The sequence below is a fragment of the Coffea eugenioides genome, chromosome 6 (genome assembly GCF_003713205.1).
Source record: "Coffea eugenioides isolate CCC68of chromosome 6, Ceug_1.0, whole genome shotgun sequence".
NCBI classification, from domain to species: Eukaryota; Viridiplantae; Streptophyta; class Magnoliopsida; order Gentianales; family Rubiaceae; genus Coffea; species Coffea eugenioides.
The window spans coordinates 22,504,776-22,519,153 of record NC_040040.1 but is presented as its reverse complement, the minus strand read 5'-3'; the positions used below and the strand labels follow the sequence as shown (position 1 = coordinate 22,519,153).

Genomic DNA, 14,378 nt, shown 5'->3' with positions numbered 1-14,378 from the left:
TGTACTAATTATTTTAGGACCATTTTATACGTGAACTAAATTTAATTTAAATTATACAATAGATTATATATGCATGTGATTTTCATTTATAATTGTTGGATCCCATTTTTTATGAACAATCTCCCAAGGAAAAAAGTCCAAATCATACTATTTTCTTATATTAATTGTTATACGAATTTTGTCATTTTTATTGTTATATTATTTCTCATTTTGTTTGGGCTTTAACTCGTATTATTTCTTGTGTCCTAGATGTAAATTTATTAAAACTTTATCATCTTATTATATTCATAGGTGTTAAATTATAAAAATTGTGATATATAAACAAGTGATATTCTATTTATAACTAGGAAGATTTGTTGTTATTGTTATCCAAACTTTCAAATTTTTCAAAAATTGAAAATGATTAAAAACTTATAATACGACAAAATTTTATTACATATTTTACGAGATTATGTGAAAAGTCAAACTTTTTTCATAGTATTTTAAAATGTATAAATAAAAAATTGTTTAAATTATGCCTATAATCATGTATTATACAGATATATTACGAGTACTTACTAACTAAGGTACTAAACATTAATCATTAATAAAACATCTTATTGTTATTTCAAATAAATTTCCTAATACTAGTTTGAAATATGTTTTCAAGTAAAATAGTACATGTGTCCCATAAATCAGAAAGTTTTGATTATTAATCAAATTTACCATGTTATCAGTAAGAATTATTATTTATGTATAAAAACTTACTATTACTTGAACTAAACTTACTCTCTAAAAATTAAGTTTGGGATATAAAGTAGTAATTTATTTATTTAAAAAGTAAGTTTAATATTTATTCCAATTTACCTTTTGAAGTATAAAAGTTACTAATTTATTACGGTTAACTTACTATTTTAGATGGAAAACTTACTTTCTTATCTTAAGTGTTATCCTATTTAGGTGGAGAGGTTTATCAAGTAATCAAATGGTCGCTACAAGTGCAACAACCTGTTATATTAGGTAAAAAACTGTTTCGTTACCATAACTATCGTTACTAAAGCATTGTCCTTTCCTTAAAGCCAAATAGTAATACTGATATTCTACGGCATTATGAAAGTTAAGCATCCAGAATGGACGTGGGGCCTGGGAGGTTACCAGTAATAACAGTTCGGAACAATGTAATTATACGTGAATAAGATGTAATTTTACGAGAACTATTTTCAAAACTTAACAACAGAGATGTAAATATTATACATAGAATTCATATAAACAGTAACAGAATATCACGTACTCTGTTGTAAACATGTATAAGAAATTTATATAAAATTACACCTTATTAACTTAGAGTTATAATATTCCGAACAGTTGTTATTGATAAACCGTTCAGGACCGTATCCATCAAGAATGGCTACTGATATTGCCGCTGCTGAAATACTACTGGCACCGCACATTCTAATTTAATGACAAAATTTGACGCCACTCAATCAACTCTTTTAATTGACTACAAAGGGTACATTCCGTCATTTTATGTCAGAATGGGGTCTGGCACTAAAATTGCTGCTGTGCTGGGGCAGTATCAGTGTCAGCAGCTGGATTGGCAACCTTGATAATTAATTAATATCCGCTTTGCGGCCATAAACATTTTCTTCGCAATGGGACGAATAAAAATTTTCACGCCATGATTACGTTCTCATGCATTAAGTTCTTGTAATAAATGATCAACTCTCACTGAACACAAACTCACATTGGTCTCTAGACACAACAATAGAGAGTAATACATGGTAACATTATAGACATTGTAATCTTGAAGTGAAAAATATTTATGAATTGTCAAAGATTTTAGTTACCATATGATATGAGTGTCTTAAAAAAAAATAGGGATTGTCAAGTCTAAAGTTTGTTTGTAAGGGGCAAAACATTGAACGATGTATGCTGGAAAGTATCATGGCTGATCTTATCAACCTCAATTTTAGCAGCAGGTTGAACTATGTATGCTGGAAAAAATGCCAAAACACAAATAGTTTCTTAAATTTGCACGCAGCCTGAGTATTGTCCCCCTGAGGATGCTCACCTCGGTCACCATGGGCCGAGGTGATTTCACTCTGTCCGTCATACAGGCCGCGATGATGTCCCTCGGACATGACTCCTGGGTCCGACCAGATCTCTGGTCTAGGGCATGAATGACCTCTGTACCTTAGGCACCCCACTTCGGCTACACGCTGATGATGTCAACTTACCTGACACAATATAGAACCAGTGCTTTATCTGAAAAGCACCTGATGCTCTTAATGGCTACTGTACAAGACTCCTTGTCAGCATGTCCAGACTGCTACCGTGTCAGAGACCTCCTGGTAGGGGACAAAGCCGTAATGGTCAGGACGTGGGTCCCACTAGCATGAGACCACCGTCTTGTCTTCCATTCCTGTCCTATAAATACCCCCCATTCACTCTCAACAAGTAAGCATACTGTTACATCTTTACTGTTTATTACTTTTTATTCTCTCTATATACTAACTTGATCGTCGGAGTGATCTCAGGGGAAAAGCCCCGCCATTCACTTCGGACAAGCGAATTCATCACACCTTACTTGAGAGAGGACTGATTCAGGTCGGTTCTACTACCTGCCAGAAATCACCTCTTCACCTCCTAAGGCCCCAACGGCTGCAGCATCCGTTGCGCTTCGAATAATCTTAGAATCCTGCATTGTTGAACCTCCCTCATTTGTATTGGAGGTGGCTTTCTTTAGCATTGTATTGCCACTAGCTATGCTGAAGTGCAGAGGCAATTGCGCAACGTTCTTGTTTATAAGGGTGGGCAAAAATATCTGCTAATTCAAAAGTCTATCATATCCGATTCGATTCGATCTAAAAATTAGGATATCCGATCCGTATTATTTAATTGGATCAAAAAGGGTTGAATACCTGCTTATATGCGGTGTGAGTTAGAGTCACATAATAAAAATATCCAACCCGTCTCGCACATATACATTTTTAATTTTTCATCTTTATATACATACTATAAAATAATATTTTTAGAGATAAGTAAGCAATTTCATTGAACAAATTACATTACAAATATGGGAGACTATAGTTTGTTTACAAAAGTTATTTGTAGAGATCATGATCTTATGTTTTTTTAGAAAAAAGTTTAATTAATGTGGACTAGATATTTAAAAAAAGGTGCTACTTATTTCAAAATTTTATTGAATTGGAATTCCTTTAATTTATTCCCTTTTTTCCTTTTTCTTGTATTCTCTTCGCATGCTTGTTTCTTGGTGGGAGACATTTTTTGAGAAAAAATATTTATTAAATTTTGGACGAATATGTAAAATACAAAATTAAATTAGTATAAATTATTTTTTTAAAAAAATTAAATGATAAGTGGGATGGGACAAGTACCTATTGACCTGACCTTATTTCTATCGGGTACCTGCTGATATGCGAGACAAGAAAGGATCCGAAAATGGCTGATCAGCATTCTGCAAAGTGCAGATTGGAGTTCCAATTGGTGCATGAGACGGGTATCCTACCGTGCCCATCGCTACTTTTTTTTTTCGAAACGATAGAAATTTTCTCATAATAAGGAAGTAAAATTACATTGTATGAGCAAGGGCTCAAATTTGACTTTACAAAAATGGACCAGGCCACTGATGAGCTTCAGGTTCCTCATCAAAGAAGAAGTATGGCTAATCTACTCAGTTTAGCACCGAGTCTATCCTTATCACCAGGTAATCTATCAAATGAGCATTTCCTAAACATTGAGCAAAGATCTTTTATATCCTCCAGGTGAGTTGCCAGCTTTAAGTTACTAAAAGCTTGATACCGTATGATATTTAGAACTTGAATGCATGGTGTTCGGATCTTGATATGCTGCCATCCTTTCTCCTTTAGCTTATAAAGTGCCAGTTTGATGGCCAAAAGATTGTCCTGCACTGCTGATCCAGTGCTTCTCTCATTTAGTATCCAAGTTTCGCATTTTTGGTTCCAATTGTTTTGTGTTGCAACTCCAATTCCCATATTTTGGCCTTCCACATGTTGACCCACTTCCACGCTCATGTTCAGCAAGTAATCATTCTCCCCCATCCGTTCCTCCTCATCTTGTACTGTTTCTGTTTCGGATATGCTCAGCTGATGTTGTATTTGTTGTGATTGGTGATACTTCTCCCAGTCCTTAATTGCTTTCCTAATAACTTCCATTGGATGTGTATCCTTGCCATCAAATTCAGCTGCATTCCTGGCTTTCCAGATCTGCCAAAGGATGTCCACTGTTAAGTTTATGTGCTCCCTCCCCTCCTTTTGCGTCTGCACTTCCATTAACATGGTCCACCATCGCCTGAAATCAGCAGTGTGCTCCTTAAGTCCATCCCACTGGAGGGGCGCCATCCGCCATATCATTTGTGCTTGTTTACAATGAAAGAAGATATGCTCCACTGTTTCACTATTTTTCCCACATATCTTGCAGATTATATCACATTTGCCTGTTCGTTTATGATGTGCTTCCCTACATGGCAAGGCTTGGTGCAGGATTTTCCATACAAGCAGCTTTTGTTTGTGCTTTATCTTCATCTTCCAAAGCTGTTTCCAGACTTTCCCACTCCTTCCCTCCCAGCTTGTCTCTCCCTTGACTTTGCCGTTTAGTTCCAACAGTTTTTTCTCTCTTGTTATTGTTTCATATGCTGACTTAACTGTGTACTGTCCATTCTCACTATGGCTCCAAAAATAGCAGTCTGGTCTACCCGTCAGGCTTATAGGGATTTTGAGAATCTGTCCCGCTTCTTATGCATTAAAAGTCTTGAAAATTAGTGGTGAGTTCCATCTAAAGTTGGAAATCAGCTCACTTACTTTGCTAATCATACAATCTGGGGGCTTTAAGGACTCTACTTTACTGTCTTTGCCATCCTGGATCCAGGCATCTTCCTAAATTTTGGTCCCGTTGCCATTACCTATTTTCTTCCTTGCACCTCTCCTTGCCTCCTCTCTTGCTCCCATCATGCTTTTCCATATCCAGGAGGAGTTGCCTTTGACTTCGCAGCTTAGAGGTGATCCATGTGGATAGTACTTGGCTTTCATCACCTTGCTCATCAGCAAGTTTGGGCAGGTGAGAAGCCTCCAGATTTGTTTACCCAACAGAGCTTTATTAAAGCCTTGTAAGTCTTTAAATCCTAAGCCACCACTGTGCTTTCCCTTTGCCATCTTTTTCCATGAACACCAATGCACTTTCCTTTTGCCATTCTCCTCCCTCCACCAGAACCTTGCCATAATAGCATGAATGTCTTTACATAGTTTGACTGGAAGCTTGAAACATGACATTGCATAGGTTGGCATTGCCATGGTTATAGCTTTCAGTAAAACCTCTTTTCCTGCTTGGGAGAGCTGCTTGTTACACCAATTAGAGACCGTTTTTTGACATCTATCTCTTATAAAACCAAAAATCTGGTCCTTAGTTCTGGTGATGACCATAGGCAGCCCCAAATACTTCCCTTGATGTACCACCTATATATGTCCTAGTCTGCTACAGATTTCCTTTTGTACGTCCGGGTCCACATTCTTGCTAAAAAAGACTGATGATTTTTCCATGTTTATCAGTTGTCCTGAGCCTTGTTCATACAGTTCCAATATCTTCATCACTTCTTCAGCTTGATCCTTGTCAGCTTTGCAAAAAATCAGAGAGTCGTCTGCAAAGAAAAGGTGACTGATTGGTGGTCCAGTTCTACTTATCTTCAATCCTGATAGCTTGTGATTGCTCTCTGCTTGAGTCAACAAATTGGAGAAGCCTTCTGATACTAATAAGAAAAGGTAAGGTGATAGAGGATCACCTTACCTAATTCCCCTTGAAGGTGTTAAATATCCTTTTGACTCCCCATTTATATTGAAAGAGAAGGTAGCTGTTGTGATGCATTCCATTATCCAGTTGATCCAAATCTCATTGAATCCCATTTTGGTCATCACGGCCTTCAAATTGCTCCACTCCACCCTATCGTAGGCCTTTGACATGTCTAACTTTAAAGCCATAAAGCCTTGAGTTCCCTGCCTTTTGTTTTCTCGAATTTGTCCGAGACTACTGGAAAAATGGAAATTGCTTCTTTGGGGGCCCGGCAAACCTTGTAATGGACAAGTTGGCCACCTTGGCCTCAGCAAAAATAAAGCACCAATGAATGTGTTCTCAAGCAAAGAAACGAAACCTGTTGGAGACCTCTCCAATTAACAAATTTAAAACATGTATGTACTGAAATTTCATTTCTGCTGCATTATATAAATCAGGGATTGAGTAATATCTGCTTACTTATCGATTCAGAAAATCAGGTAAAACTGGTACCTAAAGCTTATGATAGTAACGCATCATCACTTGGCTTTCAAATTGTAATAAAGTGGAAATGACATGACTTGGAAAACTCCAGGTCAAATTTTCAATTCCAGCTCCAATTCGAGGCATAAAAAGAATCACATGAGCTTTCATTTACATAAATTCAAATAGCAATACAATTTAGAAAATGGAAACAATTCGAGCCAGAAACCCACTTCCCCAACCAAGCCCTATGTCACACCCGTTTACCTCCTCCACCACCGGAGCAGCCATAGCCACCACATTTTCCACTGGGCTCTCCCCCCGCTCACCCCAGAATCATGCACCAACACCACCGGGTTCTCCACATGTTTGCCTAGGCTTCTTTCGTGGTGTCCAAGTTCATGCAGCCCAGGCCCAAGTGCGGTTGGAAATTCTTGGGCTCTGTTGTGGGCTAATCTGATTCTTCAATTATTGGGCCACTTGATTGAATGACTTACAATGCATTTGATAAAATTGAAGTTTGAAGTTTGAAAATTGAAATCTGAAATATGAAATCTGAATCCATTAAATTATTAAGTATTAAATCTAATATATTTGAATGCATATCATATTCAATGATAAGTGAATAGCGTGATAAGTGAATAGTATATCACTTAATTTTGAGAGCAAGTTTTACTTAGAAAATTCAGTGTCACTTAATTAATTCAGATGTTCAAATTTTTGTTATCAAATGGCCTGAATATATTAATTTAAAATATTGAATTGGGTTATCAAACACGGCCTTAATTTGAAGTCATTCTTCAATTTCTTACACGAGGCACCACTTGGATTGAAGGAAAGAGAAGGAAAGGAGAGGAAAGGATCCTAGTGGAAAGGAAAATAAACGAAGATAGAGAAAATCGAAATCAATGCATCTTGTTTGGATTACAAAAGGAAAGGAAAGTATTACACTTAATTCCATTTTTATTCATAATTTAAAAGCTTCATTTATAAATACATAATAAGTGTTTTAGGAAATTTTAAAATTTTCATCAATCTTAGTGTACCTTCCTCCCTCCGTTCCGCCCACTTTTGGATGCAAAACAAACTAATAAAAAATAACTATTCTTATCCCTCCCTTTCCCTTCCAATCCTTTTGTTTCCCTCCTATCAAATCAATCCAAACGTAAAAAAAAAAATGTTATTTCTCCATTTCCTTTCCTTTTTTTCCCTACCATTCCCTCAAAACAAACAGTCGCCAATGAAATATAAACCTCAGGATAAAACTAATCTTCAATTTTCTTTGGAGATTTTAAGTCTGTTGAGTGATAAGTCCTTTCAAGTTCTTCAAGTTCGTCTTCTTGAGTTCTTCAAATTCCCATGTGTTGCTAAATTGTCATGTTCATTTGTCAACAGGATAGATTAAAAGACATTCTTTCTTAAATCTTTCAGTGCCCTGTCACATAACCTTGGAGTAATCTAGATTTGTAGTCTGAATTAGTCCCATGTATACCAGTATCATGGAGAAAGCAGGAAGAACTAATGGATTATATTTCATAAAAATAACATAACACACAGCCCAAATTTATTTTTATATACCTTTGTCATTACAAAATAAAATTTGATGATTATCTGTTTGCGATCTTTAGCATTGTATCAATGATCCAAAAAAGGCACGTTAGTATCATCATACTTTGCTCCAATCTGCAACGATATAGACTTTGCATTGACCCAACAATGGTTAACAAAAAGATTTCGGCACGAAGGAAGCTTGATAAAGAGTTGTTAGTAACTAAACCAACTTTTTTTAATCTATAAAAACATCAGTTAGTTGGTCGAATGTCCTTAACTATTAAAAAGAAGGGTTATTATCACTTTACCCCCTTAACGTTTGGTGCTACTATCAATTTCCTCTTAACGTTATCTTTTAGTCACTTTACCCCCAAGACTAACGGTCAAACTTAAGGGAATTTGTTAATTAAAGTGAAAAGACATGTTTAACCCTTAAAATTATTATCACTTTACCCCCATAAATTATAGTCTTATTATCAATTTACCCCATAGAATTATTTTTTAGGCAATTTATCCTACCATTAAACCAACTTAACAAGTTAAAAACTTTAGAAAAAAAATACTCTCCTCTTTGCATAATAAAAAATTTAGAGTGGCTTTCTCCTTTCTAGTATCAAGAAAAAAAGTTAAAGTATTAATTTCTTAATTCTTGACAATCTTATTAATATAAAAAAAGAATAGAAAGATGAAGAGGGGGTGGGGGAGAGGGAGAGAGCTCAATTCTTTTTTTAAAAATTATGAATAAGAAAGAATTAAATACTTTTATTATTTTAAAATTATTTCACTTTTCTGTTTACTACCAAATTTCAATCCTAATCCCGACAACCTTAATGTAATACGATAATATTAAACTTTTCTTTATTTTCTTTCTTTGCAAAATCTAATTTTCTTTCTTCTTCTTTTCTATCTCTTTTTCTTTTCCTAGTATTAATAAGTGTGAAAAAAAGAAATTTGAGAAAACCCTTTTAGTTTTATGTTTTCCGATCTCTTAAAGTGAAAAAAAGGAAGAATAACCATTCCAACTTTTTGACTTTTAATTATATATAAAAAGGGATTATATTTAAAAAATTTTGACCATACTAGTTAGAGTAACGATGAAGTAAAATGCCTAGAAAATAATATTATGAACTAAAGTGATTATATCACTACAATCTAAACGAATAAAGTGATAATAACAATGTAGTAATGCTATAAAATAAAAGGATATTTTTGTCCAAAATTTCTTAACATGTTCAGTTGAATTACTTATGGAGGTAAAATGATGGGTTAATCACATTTTATCCCCTTAAAAAATACCCCATTTCTCAGTTTACCCCCTAACCTTTAATTTTACTCACTTAACCCCCTTTAGGACAAAATGGCCCTTGCATTATTTTAAGGGTTAATCACATTTTATCCCCTTAAAAGATACCCCATTTCTCAGTTTACCCCCTAACCTTTAATTTTGCTCACTTAACCCCCTTTAGGACAAAATTGCCCTTGCATTATTTTGACTTTTCATTTACCTTGTTTTCCTTTCTTTTATTTCTTTTTCTCTTTCTTCTTTATTTAATTCTTCCTCTTTCCCACAAAAATCTTTACCTTAATGATTGAAATTAAAAAAGAGGAATTGCAGAGATCTATCTTCTCCTTAAAAAATTTAAAAAAATATTCAAATCACTTTCCTAAAATATAAATTTTTTAGCCTTTCAATTCTTTTAATTTTGGGTTTTCCTCTTTCCTTTATAGTTTCTTATTTTATTCTCAAGAAAATATCTTAAGATGAAATTGTGACCTGATTAATAATCATCAATTGAAATTTGTGACACGTGGCATCATACAAAAAATCAAAATTAGTTTTTGATGTCTTTTAAACCTTCACCCAGAAATATGCAATTATAAACTCAAAACAAAAATTTTCGTTGAAATGGAATTTCTATTGGGAAGGATGAAAGAGAGAAGAAAGAGAAAAAGAAATAAAAGAAAGGAAAACAATTTCATCTTATGATATTTTCTTGAAAATAAAATGAGAAACTAGAAAGGAAAGAGGAAAACCCAAAATTAAAAGAATTGAAAAGCTAAAAAAATTGTATTTTAGGAAAGTGATTTGAATATTTTTTTAATCATTTAAGAAGAAAATAGATCTTTGCAATTCCTCTTTTTTAATTTCAATCATTAAGGTGAAATTTTTTGTGGGAAAGAGGAAGAATTAAATAAAGAAGAAAGAGAAAAAGAAACAAAAGAAAGGAAAACAAGGTAAATAAAAAGTCAAAGTAATACAAGGGCAATTTTGTCCTAAAGGGGGTTAAGTGAGCAAAATTAAAGGTTAGGGGGTAAATTGAGAAATGGGGTATTCTTTAAGGGGATAAAATGTGATTAATCCTTATTTTAACTTTTCATTTACCTTGTTTTCCTTTCTTTTATTTCTTTTTCTCTTTCTTCTTTATTTAATTCTTCCTCTTTTCGCACAAAAATCTTCACCTTAATGATTGAAATTAAAAAAGAGGAATTGCAGAGATCTATCTTCTCCTTAAATGATTAAAAAAATATTCAAATCACTTTCCTAAAATACAATTTTTTTAGCCTTTCAATTCTTTTAATTTTGGATTTTCCTCTTTCCTTTCTAATTTCTCATTTTATTCCCAAGAAAATATCTTATTATGAAATTGTGACCTAATTAATAATCATCAATTGAAATTTGTGACACGTGGCATCATACAAAAAATCAAAATTAGTTTTTGATGCCTTTTAAACCTTCACCCAGAAATATGCAATTACAAACTCAAAAAAAAAATTTCGTTGAAATAGAATTTCTATTGGGAAGGATGAAAGAGAGAAGAAAGAGAAAAAGAAATAAAAGAAAGGAAAATAATTTCATCTTATGATATTTTCTTGAAAATAAAATGAGAAACTAGAAAGGAAAGAGGAAAACCCAAAATTAAAAGAATTGAAATGCTAAAAAAATTGTATTTTAGGAAAGTGATTTGAATATTTTTTTAATCATTTAAGGAGAAGATAGATCTATGCAATTCTTCTTTTCTAATTTCAATCATTAAGGTGAAGATTTTTATGGAAAAGCGGAAGAATTAAATAAAGAAGAAAGAGAAAAAGAAATAAAAACAAGGAAAACAAGGTAAATGAAAAATCAAAATAATGCAAGGGCAATTTTGTCCTAAAGGGGGTTAAGTGAGCAAAATTAAAGGTTAGGGGATAAACTGAGAAATGAGATATTCTTTAAGGGGATAAAATATGATTAACCCTAAAATGATTAAAAGATAACGTTAGGAGTAAACTGATAATAGTGATATAGTTTAAGGAGGTAAAGTGACAATAGCCCTAAAAAGAATTCTCAACTAATGTTGATTGCGTTCGGATATTCGTTCATTATAAAGGTTTTTCTTGCCTTTTCTTTTTTTTTTTTTTATATTGATTTCTTTCTTCTGCTGACTTTGTCCATTTACGTTTGTCTGATTATAAAAGCTTTCTTGGCGTTCTTTATAATTGTTACTCCTGATGTTTTTTACAGTTATGTTGATCGCGTCCATGTATTTATATCTGAATATTCTCTGTTGGCTTTTATTTTGCGATTATGATTTTTTTTGTTATGTTTCTGGGGCCAAGAAGCTCCAATCTCTTTAGGAGCAGGCCACTAGTTTATTTAAGTAGCCTGAAAATTTGTCAAGCTTTCATCCCGGCTTTTAAGTAGTTAAGGTTTTTTACTTTTCGAGGGGTCCTGGTGTGCGTGCTACGTTAGAGAATTTTTTGGACTTTGATTAAATGACACGACTAGACACTAAAATACTAAAAATTCTTTGTTTCAGTTATCTTCTTTAGAATAAATGATCACTCACCAATTAAAACATGCATCTTTTTCTACCAATTAAAATGTATAATTTTTTTAGCTATGTGTCAAAAAAAAAGTACATTTCCGTTAGTTGTGTGGTAAGTTATGCATATTTTATAGGGCAAATTACACTTTACCCCCATGATTTAGTGATTTTTCATATAACCCCCTATGGTTTCAAAAACTATACATAGCCCCTTCATGTTTTGAATTAAAGTGTCAAAGTGACGAAAATGATCATTTATAACGGAACCTTTAAAATTGTTGAAACTATCCTTATAAATACATGATACACTAACCCTGTATGATTTTATGTTTTACCATATAACCCCCTTATGATTTAATACTTTACCATATAACCCCTTTATGATTTTCAAAATATACACATAACCCCCCTTGGTTAATAAATAATTTTCAACTTTACATAAGAGTATTTTTGATATTTTAGATGACTCCGTTAAAAATAATAATTTCCGTCACTTTAACACTTTAATTCAAATCATGGGGGGTTATATATAATTTTTGAAATCATAGGGATTATGTAGAAAAACACTAAACCACAGAGGAGTAAAGTGTAATTTGCCTTATTTTATAGGTAAATTACTTTAGGTGTCCCTAAGTTATTTCAATCGTCAATTTTTGACCCTATATCTCTTTCAAGTCTCAATTTGATTCCTTTACAATAAACAATCTCAAAATTTGATCCTTCACTCCATTTTTTACCATTGGATTCGTCAAATTTTGCCCTCAAATCCATTAGTTTTAATAGTGAAAATTGATTTTTTTTTTTTGTCAATCGTCATTCATGCTCCTACTCTATCTTAATCTAATTAGGGGGAGGTCCAACTGGGCCTACGGGGGACCAATAGGAATAGAACCACCACCGGACCACACATAATGTGGCAACTGGTGGGACCCTTGTCTCCCACCCTACCAAAGCCTTAAAGACTTGGTGGTGGCCACCAGCCTAAAGGCTGGTGGTTTAATAGTGCAAATTGCTTGAATGGTCAAAATTTGACATTTTCATTATTGTGGGGCTAATTTAAGGCTTGAAATAAATGTATAGCCAAAATTGACAATTGAATTAAGTTAGAGGCTCCCTGAGAAATTTACCCTATTTTCCTTAATTTTACAACCATTTTAAGTATAGAAAAAAAAATTTATTGTCTAAGTAAGGAGTTTAAAAAATTTAGTGAAGATTCATGCCGTGTGCTCTCAATCTATTAACCATGCATGGTACAGCAAAGGCTTTCCCAAAGGACACATAAGATGACATAATAGGCTTAGAAATAGCAGTGGGGTAAGCTCAATTTTTGATATGGGTTGAGTTATGGTAGACAATCTCACAATAAATGTAAAGTCGACAGGCAAATTCGCATACTTGTAAGATTTTCTACCATAGATCTAAGTCGATGACACACCCCCCCCTCTTCAGAAGACATGTGGAGTAGTTTTCCCAACTTGACTGTTCAACATAATTTATTGGGAAATTTGCCAAATTGGTCCCTAACATTTACCAAAAACACTTTTTTAGTCCTTTACATATAAAATCAGCCAGAATGGTCCTTCACATTTAAATTGTGAGCCAATGTGGTCCTATTGCTTGTTTTTGCTTATTTCTCCGGCTAAAAATAGCACGCCCCTCTCACATGGTCATATTTTTAGGGGCAAAACCGGAAACACATTTCATTACCTGTTGAAAGTAAAATGAATGGACAACCACCAAACTACACATTTCACCTTTGGCTCTCAAAGTTTCAAGAAACCCTAAATTGCATCCCCGAATTAACAAGCATTACTTGGAAATGTAATGCTAATGATGGTCTGATGGCGCCAGCCTCGGCAATCTTAATTCGATTCTCGGGTTTGTTTTTGGCGAGGAGTCTGAGCTCCAAGGTGGCTTGTTTTTGGTCTTCAGGGGATGGAGAATTAAGATCGGAGACGAGCTGGCGGATCAGTTCGTCAGAGGAGCTGTTGTTGTTGTTTTCGGAGGAGGCGCAAGCGATAAGTAGACGTCGGCTCTGGGAAGAAGCGGTGGGGAATTCGCCGGATCTGTCGCTGTTGCAGTCGCTGAAAGCTGAGGAAGAACCATCGTGGATGCTGAGGCCGCTGAAGCTTCGCCCCATATAGGTAAAACTATTGGACTGGACCTCTGTTTCCATTTCTAGTGCAAAAAATGGGATTAGTACATCAAGAATTAGGTGGATGGAGCCTGGAGGGGAGGTGAAGACCGAAAACGACAGCGTTTGAGGTTGTATGGGCCCTTTTGAGGTAGTTACCTGTATAAGACCTAGCTATGAGTTGATCATAACCATTTTCATGGAGCTAGCCAGCAAGGGGGTGTGGAGTTCGGGGGGAGTGGGGAGTTCAATGAAAGGCGAAGGCAAGGGATGCAATTTAGGGTTTCTTGAAACTTTGAGAGCCAAAGGTGAAATGTGTATATTGGTGGTTGTCCATTCCTTTTACTTTCAACGGGTAATGAAATGTGTTTCCGGTTTTGCCCCTAAAAATATGACCATGTGAGAGGGGCGTGCTATTTTTAGCCGGAGAAATAAGCAAAAACGAGCAATAGGACCACATTGGCTCACAATTTAAATGTGAAGGACCATTCTGGCTGATTTTATATGTAAAGGACTAAAAAAGTGTTTTTGGTAAATGTTAGGGACCAATTTGGCAAATTTCCCTAATTTATTTCATTCCTTGCCTTCCATCTCTAGTAATTTTATATTAGGTATCCAAT

The 14,378-nt window shown here is 34.4% G+C and overlaps 1 protein-coding gene across 1 annotated transcript; it reads right to left on the bottom strand.

Moving 5' to 3' along the window:
• Positions 1–3,647: 3,647 nt before the first annotated feature.
• On the bottom strand, positions 3,648–5,309 carry LOC113773862. The gene is made up of 2 exons (XM_027318466.1): positions 4,922–5,309; positions 3,648–4,753 (listed from the first exon to the last, which is right to left on the bottom strand). Exons 1-2 carry the CDS (start codon positions 5,307–5,309, stop codon positions 3,648–3,650), a joined length of 1,494 nt encoding a protein of 497 aa, XP_027174267.1.
• Positions 5,310–14,378: the final 9,069 nt, after the last annotated feature.

What these genes read in the sequence shown, in the direction of transcription:
- LOC113773862 (XM_027318466.1), bottom strand. Translation starts at nt 5,309, where the DNA reads ATGGCAATGCCAACCTATGCAATGTCATGTTTCAAGCTTCCAGTCAAA. An exon ending in AGGTGCAAGGAAGAAAATAG is followed by an intron (nt 4,754 to 4,921) that starts GTAATGGCAACG and finishes TTAATGCATAAG; the next exon opens with AAGCGGGACAGATTCTCAAA.